At 42.6% G+C, this 25,430-nt stretch overlaps 7 protein-coding genes across 9 annotated transcripts; 3 read left to right on the top strand and 4 right to left on the bottom strand.

Moving 5' to 3' along the window:
* Positions 1–39: 39 nt before the first annotated feature.
* On the top strand, positions 40–15,612 carry RB195_018527 (uncharacterized protein; the record flags this gene model as incomplete). The annotated part of the gene is made up of 5 exons (XM_064186001.1): positions 40–159; positions 7,522–7,626; positions 7,693–7,785; positions 15,551–15,566; positions 15,605–15,612. 5 exons carry the CDS (start codon positions 40–42, stop codon positions 15,610–15,612), a joined length of 342 nt encoding a protein of 113 aa, XP_064041882.1.
* RB195_018529 (uncharacterized protein) lies at positions 3,853–4,254 on the bottom strand (the record flags this gene model as incomplete). The annotated part of the gene is made up of 1 exon (XM_064186003.1): positions 3,853–4,254. The coding sequence occupies one exon, from the start codon at positions 4,252–4,254 to the stop codon at positions 3,853–3,855; it is 402 nt and encodes a 133-aa protein (XP_064041884.1).
* On the top strand, positions 8,344–9,044 carry RB195_018528 (uncharacterized protein; the record flags this gene model as incomplete). The annotated part of the gene is made up of 3 exons (XM_064186002.1): positions 8,344–8,419; positions 8,485–8,579; positions 8,763–9,044. The coding sequence occupies 3 exons, from the start codon at positions 8,344–8,346 to the stop codon at positions 9,042–9,044; spliced, it is 453 nt and encodes a 150-aa protein (XP_064041883.1).
* Positions 11,832–23,420, top strand: RB195_018523 (uncharacterized protein; the record flags this gene model as incomplete). 3 transcript variants are annotated; one of them, XM_064185998.1, is made up of 5 exons in its annotated part: positions 15,628–15,631; positions 15,690–15,901; positions 19,589–19,698; positions 19,765–19,877; positions 23,383–23,420. In XM_064185998.1, the coding sequence occupies 5 exons, from the start codon at positions 15,628–15,630 to the stop codon at positions 23,418–23,420; spliced, it is 477 nt and encodes a 158-aa protein (XP_064041877.1). The 3 variants fall into 3 exon arrangements, with proteins under 3 accessions (XP_064041881.1, XP_064041877.1, XP_064041878.1); XM_064185996.1 differs by lacking the exons at positions 15,628–15,631; positions 15,690–15,901 and adding an exon at positions 18,843–18,893; XM_064185997.1 differs by lacking the exons at positions 15,628–15,631; positions 19,589–19,698; positions 19,765–19,877; positions 23,383–23,420 and adding an exon at positions 11,832–11,976 and having other exon boundaries at positions 15,690–15,913.
* RB195_018526 (uncharacterized protein) lies at positions 16,120–16,608 on the bottom strand (the record flags this gene model as incomplete). The annotated part of the gene is made up of 1 exon (XM_064186000.1): positions 16,120–16,608. The coding sequence occupies one exon, from the start codon at positions 16,606–16,608 to the stop codon at positions 16,120–16,122; it is 489 nt and encodes a 162-aa protein (XP_064041880.1).
* Positions 16,834–17,313, bottom strand: RB195_018525 (uncharacterized protein; the record flags this gene model as incomplete). The annotated part of the gene is made up of 1 exon (XM_013444160.2): positions 16,834–17,313. One exon carries the CDS (start codon positions 17,311–17,313, stop codon positions 16,834–16,836), a length of 480 nt encoding a protein of 159 aa, XP_013299614.2.
* On the bottom strand, positions 17,425–18,669 carry RB195_018524 (uncharacterized protein; the record flags this gene model as incomplete). The annotated part of the gene is made up of 3 exons (XM_064185999.1): positions 17,425–18,188; positions 18,396–18,555; positions 18,607–18,669. 3 exons carry the CDS (start codon positions 18,667–18,669, stop codon positions 17,425–17,427), a joined length of 987 nt encoding a protein of 328 aa, XP_064041879.1.
* Positions 23,421–25,430: the final 2,010 nt, after the last annotated feature.

The following is a 25,430-nucleotide window of genomic DNA, read 5'->3' as shown; positions in this document are numbered from 1 at the left end:
ATTCAGTTTTAACTGGAAATTCGAACGGAGCGGTGTTGTATGCATTTGGAGGGAGTGGAAACCAGCCGAAGTCTCGCTCCAAAGTTGGGAAGCAGTTCGCAACAGTTGAAGTCGATCACAAAGAATATCGCTTCAATTTTTCAATTAGTAGGATCAGTGGTTCGTTAATGCTTCCTTATCATCGGAAAAAGGAGTTTGTGGCAGTTATTGTACTTCTTGCCCTTGAAAGCGAGGGAAGGTGGCTTGGAAACCACGGCCGATCAAGTGCGGGTCAAATTTGTGCCTGCAGATGAGGTGGTCGGTAGAAAAGCGCAGGCATACCATAAACCTGTTGTGATCATTGAGCTCCGCCTAGATCCTATGTGGTGTTTCTGATGTAGTAACACGGAAAAACTGAACACGTGAATTACCAATCAACATATAAGGTGAGCTCTATGGTTTTTGCATCTTCAGAAAGTTTCATAGTTTGCAAATGGTGTCAGTAAAAGTGAGGATAAGAGAGAGGCGAATTTTTGGGCACAAACAAACTTCTTTTACATATAGCTTTGTATCACTACAGAAGTAGCCATCATTTAACGTTTAATTCTCAAAATGTCTTTTCTTCTACTTCCTATTTGTCGAGCTATACCTTTATATATCTCCATTCCCAACTAATCAATATTTCCAAACGCAGCCGTACAGTCGATATGGTAATGACTATCCACCGTACTTGTGTCTCTAAGATATAGCTGCCCAGATACCGTGCTCCTGCGAGGTATTTTTCGCCCCTTAATATGATAAGTAGCAGGAAGAACTAATGGAACGAGAATAGATAATAACGAGTATGTCGTCGTTGGGGGGGGGGGGGGGCAGTTTGACGCACCCAAATCAAACTGCTTCCCCACTGTATTTGGTGTGGTTATTTGAGGTGATACGTGGCGGGAACTTCCACTGTGCAACTACTGTACTCAAGCGCGAAAAAAGTCACGGAGCATAACAGGGGCAAAGACGTCCATAGAACACGTTAACCGTTCTCTCTGTTAAACCGTTACATTTGCATTATTGGTGCTTCTAACTTCCTGACTCTTCGTGACTTCACTCAGATTACTGATTAACACTTGGCCGGAGCTTGCATCGAAGTCGAAGGAGGAGTTCGGCGAATAGCTCGCTGATCGTGGATTGCTGTGAAAGGAGCGACTTTGCCCCAATTGTAAGAGTCCCGTTAATGTCGCGAAGCAGGCGAATGTTCATAGCCTTCATAAAGGCTAACCCAACGGCCCTTTTTAGGGTCACCAACTTTACAAGCCACTAAAACACACTACGACGGCAGAATTTGTTTCTGCGGCCGCGTCGCGGCAGGTCACATTAGAGCAGAGCAGCCTCTGCGCGGCTACTACTGCTTTCTATTCGCAATTGTGAGGACATGTAAAGCTTTGTCCTTGCTTCATTTTCTGTCGTTCCTTCAATGTCGTTCTCTTCAACAGTCCTGCATCACTATTGGTACGCTATTGCTCTTTTTCAAACTTATTGCTACGTTGCCTATATTAAAGAGATGCGTTTCTTCTACAAACTCCCATTCTTTTCTTTTCACGTATGTGTATTTCAGCTTCTGTCGTCTCTTCAGAGTCGTTCTTTATGTAGGCTGCTCTGCTCTAATGTGACCTGCCGCGACGCGGCCGCAGAAACAAAATCTGCCCCCGTAGTGCGTTTTAGTGGCTTGTACCAACTGCGAATACAAATCGAGAATGTGTGAATGAAAGTTGTTGCATGCATGCTTAGTGGTCGTGGATTGCAATGGAATTCCACGTGGTGCAATCGAGCGATTGCACCACGCGGATATCCGCTAACATCACGGCAACGCGGCAATGGAATTCATTTTCGGTTATTTTTTTCTTTGGAAGTAACACATGATATGACATAGTTATTTATTTCTCGTAAACTTGTTCGGAGTAAAACGTAGTTGGGGGTGGCCACTCAGTGGCGCCCTTATTTCTGGAAGTAAATAACTAAATCAGCCGGGGCCCTAAGACATTAGTTTGAGAGGATCTATGACATGTAAACTAAAGTTACTAAGAGAAAAAAAAGTAAGACAGATCGTCCAGAAGTAAGAGTGCCACTGAGTGGCCCCATAACTACATTTTCCCCTTGTTTGGAAGATTAGGTAAAGTTAAAACAGTAGTAGTTCCAGCTCTGTCTCCCTTTTCCTTAATAGCTTCAAGCTATATGTCGTGAATCCTTTAAGACTGATGCTTAGGTTTTAGGACCCCGATTGACTCAGCTACTCAATTGCGCTCCATGACCATTTTCGCGCTCTTAGTGCAGGCAGAGTACTGGCACAAAGGAAGTTCCCGCCACGAATAATCTCAAATAATCGCACCAAATACAGGAGGAAAGCGGTTCGATTTGGGTGCGTCAGAGTGCATCCCCCCAACGACATTTTACCCGTTAATAACTTATTAATTTACTAATTTTAGTGCACTAGAAAACAAACTAAGTATTGAAATAGGAAAATAAGGCTCTGAATAGGAAGTTGAGAAAGAGAAGAAATATCGTAGTATTTCAAACTTCAACCATAGTGCTATTCTTCGAAATCTACCCTTAGTTCTACGCTGCCGTTCTTCATCTTTATAGATTTGAAGAGTTATAATAAATCATTGTTGGAAGTTTACTTCTTCGCCAGTACTACGCTAGCACAAGATGAAAGGAGCATAAAGCAGCTCGCAGAAGCTGTAGGTTTCTTACAATACGCATGAGGTTTGAGGTTGTATCCGTCTAACAGTCCGGAGAGAATCATACTCATTCTATCCTGTCGTATCTACAGTGAAAACTCTTGGTTTTGAGTTCTGCTGTGGTTTTAATCATTCGGCCTGTATTCAACGCATCTTCTCCTTCGCAAGTTGATACGAAATTCTGAAGTACTGATTTAGTTGCAATCACTATTAAAAGGCTGTGTAGGTGTAGTCGGGTACGTGATCCTTAAACCACTGCATTCAACTGAGCGCGGTGGAACGAACGGTTACTTTCGAAGTTGGTTCCACTTGGACTGCAGAATTGAGTGGATCTAGTAATTCTTTCTCGATACTAACTCCACCGTGCCGCTTACGCAATTGCACCGAGTTCCAGGTCTCTTTGATCCGACCCTATGCTTCAAAGGTCGATGTACAAAAACGAAAATTGAGGGTGGCATCCATGTTCATACCCATACGACGTAGTTCGGGGAGATGGATAATGGGGATGAAGAGAGAGAGAAAAAAAAAGGGGGGGGGGAAAGAAGGAGAGAAGAAAAGTGAATTCGATAGTGGCACATTATCACTGTAAAAAAAAGAGCAGATCACATATTCTACAATTAGGTTTAGTTCAAAGGTTCTATCCCTTATTAGACGGAAATATTTGCAGAAGAGAAAAAATCCTGGAACTGCACCTGAAAGGTTAATAACTCTGTAAGACATAATTTCCAAGAATTTATATCTGTCTTTAAAAAAAGGATAGTGTGTGGCGTTAATCAATCCGCTTGTTATGCGGTCCCACGTCCATTTCAATTCTGAATCGTTTGAGGTTTACGAACGTATAACTGGCCTATACAATGAGTTACGGTCGCTAACCGATGTGTCAAGTCAGTGTTTTCATCCTCCCAGACAAGTCTGGTACCAATTTATCGACCCCGGAAGGATGAAAGGCTTGGTGAGCACTTGGGCGGATTCGAACCCTCGACCGTGTGGCTACAACGTAACTCTAACCGACTGTGCCACACCGCCCCTTTACAACTAATTGTGACCAATTATTGACTCCACCTATACACTACTGGGACTTACAGATCTGGGAGAAAAAGGAGAGATTGACAGTTGGATACACGGGTAAACCGGGTGCCATCTGTTAAGGTGTGAGGGATGCATTGAGCCAGCACGTTTCTGTAGCAGAGGACCTGGAGGGGACTGACGACTGTTGAATGGCTACACCCGAGTCTCGTCGCAAGACTGCGGGTGTTGATCTCAGGATCCTCTTTGACAACACCGAGAATGGCGGAGTCTTCGAGAGTGTGGGCGTCCCAACCGCGGGCTTGTCTTCGAAGTCGGTGTCTCCGTTTGCGAAGCGAGCGAACCAGCGCTTGACAGTCCCGATGGTAGTGGAGCACTCGACCATTCTGTTATTGATGTTGTTGATGGCTGTTGCCGTTGCTCCAATGCCGCCACGCCATTCATAGAAGAAGATAGATGGAAGTTGTTTTTGCGTAATTGACATCGTGATGAAAGTTAAGGAAGGCCGCCGGCTGTACATACCTATTGTGGAGAGGCTTCGAAAATGTTCTACAACTACAACATAGTGCAACATAGGTTCCACCCAAAAAATAGAAATTTCGGGAAATTTCGAAAAACGGGTGACAAGACTTTCTGTCCAGCCTAATATTATATCTTCAATAATGTCTAACAACTTAGCTCACTTGATACACAATAATTCGATTCTCATTATGTAGGATTTTCCCAATCAGAGTACATATTTCACACTTCTCAGACGATCCCCGTTTTTCTATTATTTAGATGGAAAGCAAATAAAAAAAAACAATGTCAATTTTCTCATCCTGTTTCATCTAAATTTAAAAAAAACTGGGAGTTCCTAAAAAATACCAATGCAAGCATTTTGTAGCGCAAGCCTGCGAAATACGTCCAAAACACATCTAATAGAGTTCTTATTAACACACAATCTGAGTTTTTTTTTGTCTTTACATGTAGTTTTTGTGTAGTTCTGATTTCTTCCCTTATGTTGCAAGAATTTGATCCAGTGGGATTCGAACCCTGGAGGTCCTATAGTCTGTAGTCCTTTTTGAGGAGAAACCACATTTGCTTCAACTTGTCAGAGCGGGGAGCAGCCAGTTCATAGCTGCGTCCAGCTTCGATACAAGGCAATAACATGTTGAAGTTTTGTACTGCTCTCCGCGAATATCACAATACGATCGATATACTCAAGATTGGTGAAGGCCTGATGGTGCTAAGATGATATCGGGAGGACACTTACCCACTGTTCTTCGCATGAAGTTATCGTTTGTAAAATTGAGCACAAAAGCTTCCACTGTTTCCCTTTGTCTTATTCAAGTGTCTACTTCAAATGATGATATATCCACATGCAGGTGGTGTTTGAAGTTTAAATTCTAGGAGTTCTTCGTCGATTCGCGTCATCAAGTGGGGGAATGATTTTTTGGTACTCTATCGGCACATTGCGCATTGAAAAAATGACTTCCGTGAGGGTGGTGGAAAGCGGCCTCGAAGTCCAAAAGAGTTATTTGCATAGGCTTTTTTGTTGCCACACTTCTTTCAATCTTCTGAGGATGAACACCTGGTCAGTCGCAGATTGGCCAAGGTGAAGGCCGGCTAGCTTGTACTGCGTTGCTTCTTCGCGATGTTTGATCAGCCGGTCTAGGAGCTGGTCTGCTCTTAAGCCTTGCACATAACGCACAACAATGTCCCATTGAAATTCCTTTCTTGTTCCTGGTATTCATGACAGATAACTTTTCATAGAGGAGAATTATGATAGCGCATCTCTACGACTCAGGTATCCTTCCATCGATACACATTGAACGGATGGCCGTCGTATTACATCCCATACGCGGAAAGAGATTTTAGCACTCCTGCTCTAATGCCATCGTCTCCAGACTTTCATATTTTGGATACACAGCGGGACCCTGGACTCGGTCAGCGGTTCTTCATTGACCTTGTGTGTCGGTCGTTGAACGCGTTCGGGTTCACGAGCTAATGGCGCTTTCGGTTCAGCAAAGTGTTGAAGTAATACCTCCAATTTGCTAGGGTTGCTTCAGCAATAGCACTCCATTTGCTATATTGAAGAACAACTACTGAGGCGGCGCTTACGATCTTGTCTCCGAAGAAGCAAAACCGAATTTTTTTCCGGCATTGGAACCGAATGCGTTTCTTTTTGCAGGATCTTGGATACTTTTTGTGAAGTAATCTGCACAGCGAAGCCTCTACATTCTCCCTACTCCCCTGCTTGTTGATTTTCGGTAGAGGAGGAACTCCTCGGTTTCTTTTCGTATCTTGAAGTTAAAAAACATTGCTGGTGAGAAACGGATATAAGCTCACGAACAGCCCTAGCTTTTCGCACGCTCGACTGAGAAATGTTTCTCTTCAGGTCATATCCGAGCTTGACTTTGAGAGTTCTCATTTTCTGCTCCTGCTGTTCCCAGCTATCAACTCTTTCTTGGCGAATTTAGTTTTTTAAAAGCTTTCCACACTTTGTAATTTAGAAAACACATGTAAAACAACCTGACCTGTGTCTTCAAAGGTGCAACTTATTACGGGTAATAGAAGGATCAACCCGGGATGCATGCGCGGTAGCGCAGGTTGAGCAGCTTTTTCTCCATATTCAACTCACATTAGTAGGACTGTGGACTGCGATGGAATGCGTTTTGTTAGGCAACAAATTGCGTGGTGAAGGACCGACGTAACCAAGGCTGTTTCTCACAGACTGGATTATAAAGCTGATTACTTAAGTGTTGTTTCGGTACTTGCATTTTTTTGCCGTATGCGAGCTCATCGCGTCATTCTGCTTGCGCGAATGGATCGCATTCTAGACGCCGTCTGAGGCAAATCAAACTAGTGAACTTAACTTTAAAGCGTTTGACTGCTACCTTAGCGCTGCATTCTAATAAAAATATAGTTTTCATTTTTGTACCTTTACTTTTTTGAGCATGGAGTTCTTACGAAATTGAGAGATCAGAGCCTCGGTTTCGGCAATCGTGTGTGCGATGTGCACATAATACACAATATGCTCAATGAAAAAAGGTCTCAAAGAAAATTCTGAATGAGATGCTTATGAAAAATTGTTCTACTTTTCACGGTAGGAGAAACGTTTGCATGCACAACATCTAGGATTTTATTCAAAACGTTCAATTTTAATGAAATATTGTAAATAATTTGAAATGACATCGCACGAAATTGATTTCTTCAGTTGCATTATAAGTCTAGCTCGTTTGCGAAGTATTCTGGCCGAAGCTTGGGCAACGTTTATTGGAATTTGACTTGAGGTTCTCTTCCATTTAAGCATCTTTTTATTTGCAGTTGATAGCCTCCAAAATAGTAGAGACTCCAGAAAGGCTGTGTACATCGTCACGAACTTGTAGCATTATTAATTGCTCAGTAACGAGCAGAAACTAACATCCTTGTCCTTGCTAAGGATGTGGGAATTTGGATACTTCTGCAAAAACAAGTACTCTTAACAAGTTGACTTTAACAGTTTGTTTCGCTGTTATTAATCATGGAACTCAGTCCTCAGGCTATTCACTAAACCTACACAAATGAGTACCTTCTGCATGTAGAAAGCCCAAAAAACACTCTGGCAGTAATATGTTGCCGAAGTTTCCTTCATTTACTCATATTCGTAAAAAATATTCTAAAAATCTTAAAAAAAGAGAAAAAAGTGTATGTTATGTAAAATATGTATGTAGTTGTTGCTTGTAAAGATGCTACAGCATTCTCACCTATAATGTTTTTTGTTTGATTCATTTGTCGAAACAATCCGTTACATACGTAAATCTAGAGCGGGCCAACTACAAATTCTCTTGGGGACGTTTTGGAAAGAAGCGCAACAACTTTAGAAGAACTGAATACACTCTGCGGCTCAGTTGTAAGAGAAACCAGCTCAGTACGCCATTCTTTTATTTTGAAAACATGGAAAACCGCCGTTTTTCGGAATTTGCTTAGTTTTTAGATTTACGAGAATCTTCGGTCAATTGAGTCCCAGCTTTCTCAACTCGACAACCTGTGGCTAAGTATTGATAGAGCTGTTGAATTCGTAGCACAGGTGCGTCTGACATTTTTTCTCACTGCATTTCTGCACATTTTTTTCTGTATCTTTCTCGTGAAAGTATTTTTCTGAAGTTCTTCAGTGGTGTACATGTGTTTGGCACCTCATTTTCAGACTACTAACCTTCTTTAACTCATTTTTGATTCATTCGTGCAATTTTTCGCACTGTCGAAGAAACTTTCTTAACTGACGTACCGGCGGGACGCATACAAATACTATGTCGATCTTGTTGATTCATTAACACGCTGACGACGAGCCATTTTTTCATGACTGTCGCGTATTTTTATTTGTTGGAAATTTGTTAACTTTCAAATAAATGAGTGGGTATGATTAAAAAATATAAAAAAAAAAATGCAAAAGACGAGGAAACAGATCTTGAACCCTCTAGCTATGTCCCTGTTTCAGTTTTTTCTGCTAATACTACTTTCTGCTAATTTCTTATAGTACTAATTTCTTTGAACATTCTTGATCACTGGAGATGAATTTGAGTCCGAGGTATAAAGTTGGGAATTCCGAGACTATCATTATCTTTGTGAGTAATCTTCATCTGTCATCATGAGCGTACTGGATGTCGATATCGACGAGAGCCGTGACGACTTGCTGCTCGACAGCGATAGTGAAGTTCCCGACGGTGTGGATGGCGATGACATGGTTCCTGCTTGTTGTTCCTGACACTGATGAATTCTGACATCTCAGATGACGACGACGGAGAAGCAGAGAACACTTGGAAAGATGACGCGCAAAAACATGACAGATACACCTTCAGCGAGCCTTTTGGAGTTAATCCAGAGGTAGACAACTGTGAGACGCCGCTCCAATTTTATGAGCTGTTTTTCTCTGGAGAACTCCTTGCCATGTCAACTGCTCAGACCAACGTCTACGAACAAAAAAAAAACATTAAAACTAACTAACTAACTAATTGAACTCACACTGACACAAATGAACTGAGAAAGTCCTTTAGCCCTTGTTTGCAGATGCCCCGTTGTCCATCTGATAATCTGCGGAATTACTGGTCGCTGAAACCTCGGAACTTGCCCAGAAATGGACATTCGATTGCAGGAGATTTCATGACCAGAGATCGATTTGAAGAGATCCAAAGGCATCTTCACTTTGTCGACAACGCTGCTGCCGACAAGACGAACAAACTTTACAAGCTACGGCCTATTCCCGACTACCTAAACAACCGATTTCCAGCCATGTATAGACCTGAGAAAGAGCTGTGCTTCGACGAGTCGGTTGTGCCATTCAGAGGTTGATGGAATCAAGCTCCTCAAGCTCTGCTCTCGTGCTGACTACACTCAAGGTTAGTGCCGGAAAAGATCCAAAACGGACAACCAGTGTGGCATCGACGGTAGCACTGGAGGTGATGGACGGTTTTCTGATGCAACGACTTTGCCTCTGTACAAAGGTCTGAATGGCACAATCGACTTTGCCTCTGTACAAAGGTACAGAGGCAAAGTCGATTGTGCCATTCAGAGGTCGAGTTTCGTTTTGACAGTACAATGGAACAAAACGTCATCAATTTGGAATCAAGCTCCTCAAGCTTACAGGTTAACTGTTACACCAGTTTGCCGTTTGCCCATAGTCTCCTCATGAAGAAGACGGACATGGTGGGAACTCCAAAGAAATTGTAAGGATATCCCTCAGATCGTCAGAGACAAAAAACTGCAGAGAGGAGAGTTCATTTACAAGCAGAACCTGAGACGAGTGCTGGTTCTAAAATTTAGGGACAAGAAGGACATTCAAACGCTATGGGTGCTTATATTACATTTGTGAGGAAGACAGCCAAATGGTATATCCGGCCGTTTCTTCATCTCGTAACCCGGGCTGCCTTGGTCAACGCTTCGTTTTTGTATTGCGAGAAGGTCAAGAAAATCATTAACAATTACTTCAAAGAGTTGATTGTTGACGATTTGCTGTACAAAAATTTGAACAACATCTCGATCAGCAGTTCTAAATCTCGCAAAAGGAAGCTGGAAGCTAAATTCTGCTGTTAAGATTGTTTCCAAACAATTCGTAATTGTTGATTGTTGTAATGAATGTTGTTGGTAATTATTTGTAATTGTTGGTGAAAAATGGGATGAGACCCGTCTCACAGACTTCTGACGGCAACACGCTCATCTGACATGACGTCGTGAGGCCCGTCCTTCCCCACCACTTGTCTAGTGTCTTCGCGTCTATCTGATGCTGTGAGACTTTTTCCACTTCTTTCTGAGCATGCCTAACTGGCGCCATCGGACCCGTTCTATCCCATCTCTGCCTTTTAGCACACCAATTCGGCTCCATGAGACCGATCTCACTCCATTGTGATGCAACACGCATAACTTACTCGGACCTCTTCCACCTGACCTTGCTACTTCGTGGCAGAAACATGTGATGATTTCAGGATCTCAACTTAAACACTACGAAACAAAGTAACGAAAGCAAAAGTTTGTTATACGTTTAGTCTGCGTACTTCTTCCCGCAACAATTTGGAAGAAACCGGAGTGCTGGACACTTTGTACTTCTTAAAAGAAAAGAAGAAGAAACAAAGTGCACGGAACTAAGTGTTAAGAATAATCCACGTAGAAAAATCACGAAAAAAAAAAACAGAAAACTGTACACAAATGCTGATAAAAGTCAAAAAGAAGCAAGTCGAGGATCAGATCTAATGCTGGGATTAAACGTGTAACAAACTTTCACATTCTATTCTTTCTTTTCGCCATCTTTAAGTTAAGTTCTTGAACACCATCATACGTTTTCTCTCCAACAAAATTTAGAGATGTATTGCATACGTTACGTCAGTGGAACTTAAAAAGACGTTATTAAATATAATGGCTAAAGATGAGTCATAAATCACAATTTCTTGGGCTTTTGAATTCTGCGAGAAAATGGTACTCCACCTTTGAAAAACCCCTGCAGGAAATATTTTGAAACAGAATGGAATAAGTTTGCGATTAGTGAAAGGACCCTTCCCGTAAAATCGAAGGACTAATCATATTCATTCCATTGTAAAATTGGAGGTGAACATTTTCATAGAGGTATATATGTCCTCCTTAATGGATGACTGAAAGTAACCTATCACGTTTTTCATACATGTTCATTCAACTCTTGAGAGTGGCTTGGCTCGGTGGTAGAATGGTTTCTCTTGCAACGCGGATGGCCATGGTTCTTGATGTAACGGGTTTTCATCTCTATGAAGTATTTTTATGACTCACAAACAAACACATACAGACTAAGTCCGATCTTATATAACATGATATACCATGCTACATGTTAACGCGCTTAAAGGCATCATTCCACGAATCTGAGGTGGTACTGATTTCAGGTGGAGTATTCGTATACGTTATAGGAGGTTAGGGAGAGGGGGTGATTCCGTCCATTTCTTCCTAATCGCCGTAAAAAGCGATCCCCAGTAGATACAGCTTCGGGCGTTCCGGCGCGCTACTTTCTATAAGGAGTTCGATTGAAGCGAAGCGCGCCAGCCTTGTGCGCGCGGTGCATCTTTCGGGCCGTTTCTTACGGAAATAAGGAAGAAATGGACGGAATCACCCTCCTCTCAATAATCTACTATGCAGTATACGAATACTCCGCCTGAAATCACCACCTCAGATTCGTGGATCTGAGGTGTTATTCCGTCCGGGATTATTGTGTGTGTGTGTTTTTTTTTTCTGTTGTTGTTTCTGACGGGTCCTCCATCGTCATGTTCATACATCGCAGTGTGATATTACCGTGGAGTAACTCCAGGTGAATTTGTTAAGAAGTAAACGAAACGTTATGAACCATGTCATAGTCGTGGAAGCTGCTGTGTTGAGTTTCATCCCTATGTATTCCACCGGATGCCTTTTCCCAGTGCACATTTGCCTCATCAGGTTGGTAACATCCTTTCTTCAGAACTGGAAACATGTATGCAAATGGCAGATTAAATATCAGCTAAGAGTTCACATGATCTGAGGTAGAACCGTATCTTTATCGGTACGATGATGATTTTCGTGTCATTTCATGTTAGCAGATAGGGACTATCCGCGGATCTAAAGCGACTTTCTGCCTGCTCTGCGACGCAGATGGATTCAATTGCTGGATTTATGCCCACTCCTCACGCCAGGACAGGAGTTTTCCGTATGGGAATGGCTATCCATGGAAAAAGCTGGAATCTCGGCGGCCTTGCAATCGTGGGAGCACGAGGGCTCCGTTATCCCAAGTACAAGAGTATGTAATCACCCTTATCGCTAGCGAAAATTCTCCGATTTTCCAATCGTTCAGGATTTATTGTTTCTTTACATCACCTCAATGTCATTAGTTTGTCACTAATTCTTTTTCTTTGAGATCTCCCCCGATTTATTTCGGCAGTTTTTCAAGAGTATTTCCACCTACATGGTTTGCTAGAATCTACAGAATTGCATTCCAGCACTTCTGTAAACTATTCCGAGACAAGTAACTGAAATTTAAGCGAGTTCATTTTGCAAGAACCTGATCCGTGGTCTTTTCCTCTTTTAAGTAAGGGTTCCAGCAGTGAATCATTCGGTGCATTCGGTGCTCATCTCATTATTAAACTACTCGCAACAAACAGATAGCCTTACGGTAAAAACAGTTTAAGAAATGTTGGACAACCTGGTTCCTAAAACAGTGGAAGAAAGTAAACAAATAGTTTTTTTTTTTTTTTTTGAAACCTGCAACATTCAAAAAGATATCACAACACATCTTACGTCGCAGCTGGATAGTACGCTGTACTAATCAGATCATGAAATGCAAATATTCAAAAAATTATGGACCTCGGCTTCAGGAATCAAGCACATCGGACTTTTTTTTCTTTCGTATGGGTGTAGAGAAAAAACGAATCTCAAAATGACTTACGTATTTCCATCTATGAATGTAGAATTTAGATTTTTATTCATTAACAGTTTAAGGAAAGGAAGCAGAGGGAACGGGACGACACACTACTTCCCGCTTCGTCCTGAATCCGGTCACAGAAGATGATCTACTTCTTTCTTCCTGTGACTAAATGGTCGATGGTTATCTTGCTGAGATCGATAAATGAGCACCAGGTTTATCTGGGAGTATAAAAACAATGATAGCTACCCCCTTGTAGTTGAACATATAGACGCACTCCAATAGGGACTGGACTGATCCACGTCTGCACATTATCCTCTATTGTTCATCCTCCACGTCAGTGTGACTAAAACCCTGCCAAAGTGGCGCAAGAGAGGCAATTCGAAGTTGCTTCCAAAAGTAGGCTCCGTCTGTCCATTCCGAGAGAATGCGACGTCCTTCTACAAACTCATGTACTAAAGGCTTGCAACTTGCCCATGAGATCAGAAAATAAATGCGCGACACAGTAAGAAAGACTCCTGAGAAAATCGACGAACAACGGGAACACAGATGATACATAAATCAGATAGATAAGAAAGTCTTGTTACTTTTGTAATTTTTTCTCTTTATTTTTTTTATTCATGCAATGGAAATCAACCAAGAATATAATACTCGCAATTGTTAGTCACTGCAACGGTCCACCTAATGGGCAGGTCAGCGATCCTTTCCTCCCAGAACTGGGGAGACTGCGAGTAGTCGGCGACTACCCGACTAATGTCATTGAACTTGGTGAACGTTTTCTTAGCCAAGAAACCCTTAAGTGGGCGAAATAAGTTATAATCAGAGGGAAAAGCTATGCTGAGACTACGCCTTTTTCATGGGTCTCATTAGTCGTGTGGGGTCTCGCGATATCATGAAGGAGATGCTTCATGTTTCGGCCGCTTTCCTCGAACAGCTTCCACCAGTTTCTCTGGTGCTGAGGGAAGTAAATGACAGCAGAGACCGTGTGTCTTTCCGGGAGCAGTAGTATAGCATTCTCCTCGAATCTAAAAAACAGAATCCGAGCGAATCAGCGGTGGACGGTCGTGATAGTAGTGGTGCCCTCCGTCAATACGCTGATGTGGCAGACAGCTGTCACCGCTCCATTGCTGTGGTGTCATAAGTAGTGTGTCGTCCCGTTCCCTCTGCTTCCTTTCCTTAAACTGTTAATGAATAAAAATCTAAATTCTACATGCATAGATGGAAATACGTAAGTCATTTTGAGATTCGTTTTTTTTCACTTCTCTACACCCATACGAAAGAAAAAAAAGTCCGATGTGCTTGATTCCTGAAGCCGAGGTCCATAATTTTTTGAATATTTGCATTTCATGATCTGACTAGTACAGCGTACTATCCAGCTGCGACGTAAGATGTGTTGTGATATCTTTTTGAATGTTGCAGGTTTCAAAAAAAAAAAAAAACTATTTGTTTACTTTCTTCCACTGTTTTAGGAACCAGGTTGTCCAACATTTCTTAAACTGTTTTTACCGTAAGGCTATCTGTTTGTTGCGAGTAGTTTAATAATGAGATGAGCACCGAATGCACCGAATGATTCACTGCTGGAACCCTTACTTAAAAGAGGAAAAGACCACGGATCAGGTTCTTGCAAAATGAAATCGCTTAAATTTCAGTTACTTGTCTCGGAATAGTTTACAGAAGTGCTGGAATGCAATTCTGTAGATTCTAACAAACCATGTAGGTGGAAATACTCTTGAAAAACTGCCGAAATAAATCGGGGGAGATCTCAAAGAAAAAGAATTAGTGACAAACTAATGACATTGAGGTGATGTAAAGAAACAATAAATCCTGAACGATTGGAAAATCGGAGAATTTTCGCTAGCGATAAGGGTGATTACATACTCTTGTACTTGGGCTAACGGAGCCCTCGTGCTCCCACGATTGCAAGGCCGCCGAGATTCCAGCTTTTTCCATGGATAGCCATTCCCATACGGAAAACTCCTGTCCTGGCGTGAGGAGTGGGCATAAATCTAGCAATTGAATCCATCTGCGTCGCAGAGCAGGCAGAAAGTCGCTTTAGATCCGCGGATACCCCCTATCCGTGCATGTACATGCATTTGACAGTGCCACCTGTTATTCACCATTCATTGCTGACCAGTCTGAACGTGAGGCTAGAGCCGAACTTCAGACATTCTGTGGTGTACGCTTCGCTCATATTCACTGATCAACGAAAATTAATAGCAGTGGCTTTTTCTGTAAAATTAGAATTGTGTTCTTCTTTCTTTCTTCCTTTTTTTTTAAGATAAAGTTAGGCGAAAGATTACATAGTTTTCTGTCTAAATGCGTTAGTTCTACGTTTTGGGGAACACTCAAACTTCTGCTCCAAAATCTAGTTCGATACCAATGTAATATAAACACAATTTGAAAGTATTACTCGTAGTATGGTATTTTCTCCTGTTTTCCCCGGTTACCACTGAATGATGTTTTAACATAAAATGACGTGAACAAAATCATGTTACTGATAAAGATAAGATTCCACGTCAGATAGTGTAAACTGATCTCTACTATCTAAGCAGCCGTTTGCATTCGTGCATCCAGTTTCCGAAGAAGGCACGTTACCAGACTGAAGAAAATATGCAAGAAAATAGACATGGCGAGGAGTCAGAGGTTAATGCAGCACGTGCACTTGCAACGGTACACCAATTGCACGGTATTGGACCCGCCTCACCCCATTTTATAGCTTTTCTGCGCCGGCGCGCCAATCCGACGCCGTTTAATCAGTACCACCCCATTTTATAGCTTTTTTGAGCATGCGCGCGCACAAATTCGACGTTGGTGGACTCGTCTTCCTCTCTTTTTGGAATTTTGTGACACATACACACAAACACACACATACGTGAGAGAATATGCCTGTTACTATGCAGGATGATAATAATGCCATGATTATGATGTAAGTACTTTATTTGGATGATTTCAGAAGAAACAGCAATTGAGTCAGTTGGAGAGGTTCTATATGTCAATTGAGCGTCAGTTAACTGAACGTCGTTGAACGACATGGGTAACGTCTGCATGTAGTAAGATTTTGGATGCTATCAATAGGTTCTATTTTCTTTCAGTCCGGAAAAGTGGTGAGACTAATCGCCCTGAAAACTTGACTGTGAAAAGGGGAGACCACCATGTTATTTCTGATGCTGGTAATCAGCCAACAATGAATGAAAACGAGGATGACTTGAATTCAGAAATAGATGCTCCTTTGGAAATTTCCTCGAAAATTGTTCCTAACATTCAACTCACACCTAATTTCGTGCTGGGAACCCATTCAAAACAGGTACGTCATTGAATGATGTACACTCTGTTTTAAAGAGGGATAAAAGTAGAAAGTGAAAAATACCTGCTCAGAACGAATTGTAGGGAGCTTAAGTCCCGTTTCGCGCTTATTCATTGTAAGTCATTCAGATGCGTACTAAATCGGCACAGTGGTGGTTTTCGTGCTATCTTCTTCTTCTTCTTCCTAGCGTTTGTCCCGCGTTGTTGCAGTGTCCAACTTTATGCTTCTTGTCTTCCATTTGGTTCAACCCATTGCATCAGAAGCGAAAATTGCAAGAAACACAAACGCCCATCTATCATATCCAGCTTTATACGGCCCAACCAGCGAATCCTTGGCATCCCGCGCGGTCTTACACCTGAAACTTCGAACTTCAGAGCGGTTTTGGCAACTGAATTTTCCTCTCTCATCAAGACGTGACTAAACCATCTCAGTCGCATCTTCTTCGTCTTCTCAGTTATCGGGACCACGTCGAAGATGGAGCGTATATTATCGTTTGATACTTTGTCTTTAGCGTTACACCTATCGTCCACCTCAACATCTGCATCTCCATAGCGTGCAACACTCTTTCCGAGGCTTTCGTCGTTGGCCAGCACTCGCATCCATAAAGGGCAACAGGACGCACAATCGTCCTGTAGATCTTCGACTTCAGTCGAATAGGGACTTTCCTGTCGCACAGTACTCCTGTCGCCATTTTTCATTTCATCCATGCCGCATTAACACGTGCTTGACCTTCTTGATCAATGTCGCATGTGGAAGTCACTTTGGATCCAAGGTACTTGAAACAGTTCACCTTGTTTCATTCGGTGCCATCGACACGAATTGAACCATCCTCTATCCTTGGTCCGCACTCCATGTACTCAGTTTTTGATGTGTTGAGGCGCAATCCATATTGCTGCAGCTGATCCTTCCAAGACTGCACTTGTTTTTGAAGATCACCTCGAGACTCCGATGCGAGCATGACATCGGCGGCAAAGAGTAGGATCCACGGATGCCGCTTCTGGATTCCCTTCGTTATCGTGTCCATGCACAGTATGAACAACAGGGGGTGAGAGGGGTGTACCCTGGTGAACCCCTACTTCTACAGGGAATGGCCTGCTTGTTCCAGCAGCACATCGGACAACGCTGGTGGGCTTCGCATAAAGCAGCTTTGCCCACCGCACATGCTTTTCTGGTACCCTATGCGAGCTCATGGACATCCATAACAGCTCATGTGGGACACGGTCGAAAGCTTTCTCGAGATCGAAAAAAGCAAGATGCACACCGCGGTTCTTCTCTCGATGTTTCTGTAGGAGGATACGGATAGTATGGATAGCATTTATAGTGCTGTAGTCCTTCACAATGCCGCACTGGTTGAGTGAGACGCTGACAATCTTATTCAGACGAGCTTCCAGGACACCCTCAAAAACCTTCATCGTATGATACAGCAGTCGTATGGGCCTGCACGAATTGCAGTCAGCAATGTCTCCTTTCCCTTTCCAGATGGGCACGGTCACGGAAGTTTGCCAAACGTCCGGAGTCCGTCCTTATGCAACGATCTTGTTAGATAGAGTTGCGAGCCACACGGACCCTCGATCTCCTAACAGCTTCCAAACATGACTAGGTATGTCATCAGGACTGGTTGCCTTGTTCCACTTCATTTTTGCGAGGGCAGCACTGAGTTCGACTGCAGTAATTGGTAAAATAGAACCCTCGACGCTGGGAACGGTTGGTATGGGATGATGGCAGAACTCTTCGTTACGCAACTGATTGTAGTACTCTCGCCACCTCTGCAGGATCTGACCAGAGCGACCGAGCAGAACGGTACCATCAGCTCCCTTAACGATCTTGGTGTGTTCCGTTTCCAACGTTGAGCGATGTCGCACTCTGACTAAACGATACACTGCCCGCTCCCCTTCGCTGGTATCAAGCATGTCGTACACAGCCCTGTAGCGGTACGACTTCGCCTTGGAGACTGCCTTCTTAGCCTCCCTCTTCGCCGCTAGGTAAGCATCCCCATCTTCAGGCTGACGTGTCATCCACCAGAGCTTATACTTGGACTTCTTCTCACGAATTGCCGCCTGAACTTCCTCGTTCCAAAACCACGTAGCCTTTTTTACTTTGGGCTTACCTAGAGTCGTCTTTCCCAGAGTGTTCTCATCGGTCAAGCGTGGAAGCAGACGACCAAATTTCCTCACACTACGAGTAGGGTAGGGAAGTGTAGATAGAGCCACGGACGCGAAGAATACCTCCTTTCGATCCTTCAGGTTCCACCATTTGATGCGTTGTTTCAAATCTTGGATGTCTCTTCCTTAGACGGAAGATCTTCAAGTCGAAGACGACCAGGTAGTGTTTGACGGCGACATGGTCTGTAGGGATTACTTTTGGATCTGCAGAAGTCGGCTATCTCGTCGGTGTAACATCTAGAAATCTATTTGTGTGTCGTGACTGCCGTTGGTGTACGTGATCAAATGCGATTTTCTTTTCCGATACTGCATGTTAGCAATGATCAAGTCACCTGCAACAGCATACTCCAGGATTCGCAACCCGTCGTCGTTACGAGCTCCGTAGCCGTAACCTTCCTTACAACCGTCGAAGTCATCTTTCCGAGAACCGACATGTCCGTTCAAGCCTCCTCCGATTAGAAGCAGTTCTTCGCCTTCCAGGGATTGGACGTACTGCTCCAGATCTTCTCAAAAGCACGCCTTCTCTTCTTCACTACAGTCCACCTGTGGCGCATAAGCAAAGACAACTCGCATTTCCACTTCTCCTGTATCTACTTTTACAGCCATCAAGCGATCCTATAGTCGGTCCACCGCTGTGACGCTGTTTCTAAAGGTCTCGTTCAATACGACACCAACGCCATTGCGATTTGATGTGGCGTGGTAGATGAGCTTGTAACCTGAGCTCATCGCCTAATTCCCTTGATTTAGAGCTTCTTCAGCGGGTCTGCTGTGCACAGCATATGTCAACACAACGTTTTCTGAGACGGTCTTTCAGTTCGCGACTTCTACAGGTAAGTGTCCCAATGTTAAGTGTTGCAAGGCGCACTGGATGTTGTTGGCGATGGCGGACTAACTTCTTTGGCCGGCTCTGTCCTCTAGCCGCTAACCCTCACATATTTGCCTCATTGTCCGGGCGAGGACAATGCGCGTCGCTTCTGGGGGATGCCCTAGCTTCTGAAGAACACATTAGCGGTATGACGCGACAGGGGTGTTGTCCTCGGTCGGCTTATCGCACTGGCAGCCTGGCACCAGAACCGTCGTACCATGTCCTCATTTAGCTAGCCTGTAGCCCTGGCCCAGGGACCGGGCTACTAGCCGGACACCTTTGTGGCATGGTTAAACTTCGCCACCATAGCTGCCTGACGGCCAGAGCTACGGCTGCGCCGCTTTGAGGCGTGAGGTAGGATTTGCAGCAGTGGTTTTCGCGCTATCATTTAACTTTAATTTTGCTAAATTGGTCACAACGAAAGAAAACTTTTGTGCTTCGAATTTTCTAAAAAGGTTCAAGTGTTTCACACTTTGCTGATAGTTACTGCACTGCAACCATCATGTCTTGCTGTATTAACCAAAGTAATCTATTAGACAACACAACACCACACGTTTTACGATTAGACACCATCAGGAACGATGACCTTCCCGAGAGCTATATCAGCAACAAAATATTAAAAAAAATGATTACATGTGAGGTGTCTGCTGCTCTTTCCAGCTTCCAGGGACGCTAAAAGAAAGGGAAGAAGGCCGTAAAAGCAAAACACAAACGGAAAAGGTAAGACGCATCACGAAGGCTAAGAAAGGAGAATATGCCGCGAAAACAAGGTAAGCATTATAGTAGTTAATTCCATCGATAAGTTTGTATTTATTCCAGAACTTCATTCTTTTAAGGAAGGAATTCAAAGTTCTGACTTTGGACGATGAAGTGAAGAAATCACTCGAACCAAGAGTCAACTACAAAGAACAGTTGCTAATGGTCCGAACAGCTGGAAAAAGAGAAAGAGGTGGTTGCTATTGAGGAAAGGAAAAGAAAGAACAAAAAGCGAAATTGCTGGATAGCATAATTAAATTCAGCGCATAACGAAACTGACGATGTTGGTGTTGATCTTTACGAATTTATACGGATAGGGTGTAGTTTACGAATATAGGCGTGATAACGCTCAATTTCTTCTTGTAATAAAGGAAACGGCTGGTGAATCAGCCTTGTGCGATCCCGTCTCCCCAAAAATGCAACTTATTGCGGGTAATAGAACGAGAGTAACCCGCAACGCTTCTATGATTGTGCGACTCGGACAGCTTTCGGTTTATTTGCGTTGTATTTGTAGAATTGCGGACGTTCGATGACGATGGAGGTGTTCTCGTTCTCTCGCATAATAATGTGGTAATTGTTGGGGAGATGAAGTTACAGATGGCTACTATACACCCCTTTTCTGGATCATTAAAAGGAAATGAGCATGCTTACACTCGCTACCATTTCGGATAGGAACCCCTGCCTTACTTTTGTTGGGGCTTGTTTTAGCTACAAAATGGCAACTGCATTGATATAAGGCACTATGCTACTCCAAAACACCTGGCTATGGTCGATGTGTTGGGTCGGATAAATGCCTAACAGCGTGCTTATTCATTTTGGTAAAAGGAAAAAATGAAACTATTTGTAGTTTGTTAGTTTGTCTAACATTAATGTTTTGATATTTTACGCACCTAATTGATTCATACCCCAGTAATACCCTCATTTGTCTCAATCGCTTATGAGAGTTGTGCAGTGGCGGGAACGCGAACCAGTTCTTGGTCTTCTTCACCACATCCACATCTATATTCTTGTTCCCGTTCCCTCGTTGAGGCTATTGTACCTGAGTCATTAATGATGGTCACTTCCTGACTTAAATAGTTAGGATAGCTGGAATATTTGAATGTATTCGTGAACACATACCGAGGACCCAAATACTGTGAACTTGTCTGAAGACAAGCAAGAAACTCTCCTGCTCATACGTGCAGATTTTGCGGTCTTCATCGAGCGCATAGCCCAACGGTGCGATAGCCGTAAGATGCGCTGCCAAGGAGTGCCAACGTAATTGCACAGCATTTTTCAACCGCCTCATCAATAGCTTGCACACAACAAGTTTACTTTGCACGCATTTTTCATACAAATTTACGAGTTTAAGTGCAGTTTCGCACGCGACTAGTAAGGCATTAAAAAAGAAAATAGATGAAGGAGTGCTATGCAAAGCATGGTTTCGAAAAAGAAGTTCAAAACTCGGGAAAATACAGGATGCCGCTGGGCTCCACTTTCCTTCGTTTGAATAAGACCTTCGAATTAGATAAGAGAAACGTGATTGTGGAATTCTTGGACAACTATAGTATTCCCATCCTCCAAAGGATCTTTACCGATAAGCAGATACGGTTTTTCTGCGAGTTATGTGGAAATTTCACAGTTTTTCAGAAAAAAAAAATTCAGAAATTTCAGAATTCCACAATTCCACAATTCTACAATGACATCACCATCAACGCGAAGTAATGGCTCCGACATCATGATAAGATCTCTCCAAAATGTTCAGTGCCACTATCGAGAACTTAATGTCATAATGGGGGTGGGATAACATGGGAGTGAAGGTTGAAGGGAAACAATTACACCTCTTAGTTTCGCCGATGATATCGAACACTCAGCATCACATAGTAAATCGGCTGAATTTGATGAGACGTGTAGAGAGCTAGTTTTTTGTTTACTGAACCTAGAAAAACGGTGTTCTTGAAGAACGCATGTATTTCTGATGACCATTCATGTCCAAGAAACGAATACAACCAAATGTTCCGGCTATCCATATTTAGGTCAGGAAATAAACATTATCAATGACTCCATTCCAGAAGGCTGAACGGGATAACGGGGGATACAAGAGTACTTCTTTTGTCCTTTATACATAAAAGTACATATAAGTAGTCGACATCATGAAACTCTTCTCCTAGTTTGTATTATAATATATTTTCTTCAATCATTAGAGAGTTTTATTCAGCATTTCTAGACTTTCAGCGCTGTTCGAAATTGCCGACAAATACCTCACAGAGGTAAACAATCAATCGAAACACGTGTTGGAAATGAACAGATACCGACGACCTTAAACTTCGAACCTGATATTAGTCCCCATAGCTTCCACAAGAAATCAGCTATCAATCTTCTGGTCTGTCTGGGGAGCAAATAATACAGCTTGGAGTTGCACAGTGTTGTACGAACGGGTCCGATCTAGCTAATGCTTCGGATTGTTTGATGATACTTCTAAAACCGAAAAAGAGCTACCTGATGATTATGAACGTGTACAGCAGTCTGATTTAATGTCAGGTTTTGCCTACATCATCAAGCATCATAGTGAGAAGAGAAAGTGAGAGCATTGTACGGGGACGTACAGAAGAATAAGAGAGAAGTTGATATACAATGCAAGGACGGGTTACTAAATCATTGCTGCTCATTATCTCGCGTATCTCAATAAAGAAATGGAAATGATACATACCATCATCTGAAATACACTATATCTTGTTTTCTCTTTAAGTTTGGTGAATATTTCTCTTTTTAATATTGGCCATGAGAGAGATATCCACAATGATCTCCACGGTTGCTTCATCGTTAACTAATATTTGCCTAAAATGAAATTGTCATAGCAATTGAAAGTTCGACTTTCAATGAACATCGGGATAGTCAGATGTCATACTGATTTTTGATCAGCTGTACACGAGGTTGTTAAACGGGAAATGAATTGTGAATTGAACCGCCATTTCAGGCTCTGAACAATACGATTTTGCCGAAAGGTTAGCCCATGGAATTGTTTAACAACCCCGTATGTAGCTCATTAAAATCAGTACGAAATCGTCACAATTTATTCCATTTGCCACTATCCGCTCATTATAACGGCAACCTTATTTTATCGCACCTCTCTCTTAATTAATTCCAGAACAGCTGTTACTTTTACTTCATCATAATATAGAGTACTTAGGGCGCGTAATTTAATAGTAGTCATTTTTGACTTCAAAATGAATCCAAGAAGAGGAAATCAATTCTTGCAAGTATATTTCCCGTGTAATTTCAAAGCATATCACGAAATTGACGTGACATAGGAAAAATGTGGGGTTCGGGTTGCAGGTTGCGAAAACCAGCATGGCTCTGCTCAACCTCTCCTAATCTTTCTAAAAAGCAGTGTGGGAGTGGGATTTGTTCCTACGAGATACGTTAGAACACACACCCTTGCACACGCTCCCGCTCCCTCAACAGCCTATCCATTGGTTTTATCTGAATGGGCTGGCAGGAGGCATAATTGAACTTCCACCGCTTGCTTTTCTACGTGGCGTGTGCACAGGAGTTCCAACTGGTTTCATAGGAAAGAACACCGCCTCCCACGCTTTATCTGATGAGCAACTTATCTGATCTTCCTTCAGAAGCTTCGTAATATAAATGTTCGAGTGTTTTTTTTTTTTTTGACAGTGTTATGGTGATTTCTTAGTGCTCCTCGTATCTTATACTTACAGTCAGGAATGTTTCATTCATGCGTGCAAGATGGATATGAATTATGTGCAACTATCCTGGTGCTTGATGTTATACAATAGTTTCTTAACTATTCGATTTTATGACGCTTGCTTTTATGCATTTTTAAAAGATTCATAAATACTTGAGCCCAGTTTACACAAGAATGCACGAAGGTGCACCTCTGTTAGGAGCTCAGCGCTTATTGAATTTGCCACTCTGCTAACGTTTGACTTGTTTTTTACTACCTACTTAAAGGATGTTCTTTAAATAAATAAAAGAGATGTGTCTAATGAGTTGTCAACTGATGTGTCTCGATTTTTCTATGTATCAGAAGCGTATCAATTGTGTACTCTATTGCTGAGATGTGAATTTCAACATTTCAATAGCAACGTCTATATGCTTTGAGCTGTGAGTTGTTAAGCTGTTAGTTTTTTCTTCTTATTTTTATGTGTTCTTTGTTTTTTACAACAGTAAATTGTCGAGTTCCTCATAATGTGTAGTTTTTGTCTTTGCACCAGGAATAGAATATTTTCTCCATCACAGTCCATTTCCACTATAGTTCTGCGCAGGATTACATGTGCTCTACATGAAGTCCAAGATAGGCTCCGCAAGAAAGCCAATTTTAACTACGGGGAAAGAAGCTAAAGATCACCCAGAGAGAGTGTCGATACCTTTCCCATGTGTGTTCTTTAAACAACAAAACGCTCCGTCCAACTTCCTGGATCTACGGCGAGAACTCACAGAGAGTCCTATCGATCACTGTTAAATAGGTGTAGATGCGAAATTCTGTCTCTTTGCAAGCTATGAGTACAAAACTGTAGCTCGATTTCTTTAGAACAGAACTAAGTATAACAATTCTTTTGCACAAGAGCAAGGCATTAAGAAAGTTCGAGGGTTGATTAACTCTAAACAAAGTTATCCACAAGTAATAAAGATGGGAAGTTTGTAATAATTCCACACCAGCTGGATATTAACAAACAGAACAAACGGATATTAACAATAACAGAAAGACTTTTAGAAGATGCCTCACTATATCGTTTATCCTCCGTTAGTGAGTTCTTGAAGAAGTGCCGCTTTCTAAACGCCGAATGGGTTAGGATAGCAAAATCCGCTGAGCTTCCTTCCTCTTATATTGTCCGCCTTAAGATTGACCTGCAGACCTATCCAGTGCTCCTTATCAAGACGCACAAACTCCAGTCCAACATCTGGCCTCCACTGACCCTGCTACGTTCAAAGTTGGACCTATAATTAGTAGTGTAGGAGGTCCTGCGGATAGGATAGGGTGGTTCCTAAACGCGATATCACTGGAGTTCAGTTTCTCTTTTTTTCGTGTTGAGAATTCCCTCAATCCGAGTGATGACGGGACGCATGTCTGCAAAACTCAAACGTTTGCGCCCAGTTGATTTATTGAACGCTTTCCTGATTAAACCGCCTAGTCGTTCCCATGCACCGCCCATCCAGGGGATTGAGGAGGATAGAAGATCCAGTTTGTGGGGGTGTACAATATGACATAAGAGATCGACCATTTTCGTTGAGGTCGGAAAACATTTTGTGATAATGACTTCATCAAGCTTGAATTTGGGTCCACAGCCTGAGTGGAGCTCATCTGGGCGAGACTAATCTCACGAAACAGTTGAGGAACGCTCTTGTCGAAAGATTTTCTACTACTTCTAAGTGTACTGCTCGAGTGCAATGCATGTGTATAAACACATGTACATTATTTCGAGAGTTTTGGAAGTGAAGGGACCCATGAAGTCACATCTTACATTTTGAAATGGTCTCGACTTTATAACTCTGATGTTTGGTAGTGGAAGCATGATCGGTCCTCCGAAGAGAAGACGTATTTTCTGCAGATGACGCAACCTTTCAGGAATTTCCTGAATACGTAAGAGGGATGCCAAATCCAAAAGCTTTGTCTTGCGATTGAAAGAGTGGTCTCTTTGCCACAATGGCCATTTTTGATGTGAACATCCTGCACGATCAGCCTGGGTAATTCCGAGTCCTCTGAGATATAAATCGGTGACCTTGTCTCGTACGGATTTGGCGCATG

Source organism: Necator americanus, chromosome II, assembly GCF_031761385.1.
Source record: "Necator americanus strain Aroian chromosome II, whole genome shotgun sequence".
NCBI lineage: Eukaryota > Metazoa > Nematoda > Chromadorea > Rhabditida > Ancylostomatidae > Necator > Necator americanus.
The sequence above is the reverse complement of the archived record's forward strand: the minus strand, read 5'-3'. Positions and strand labels throughout refer to the sequence as shown.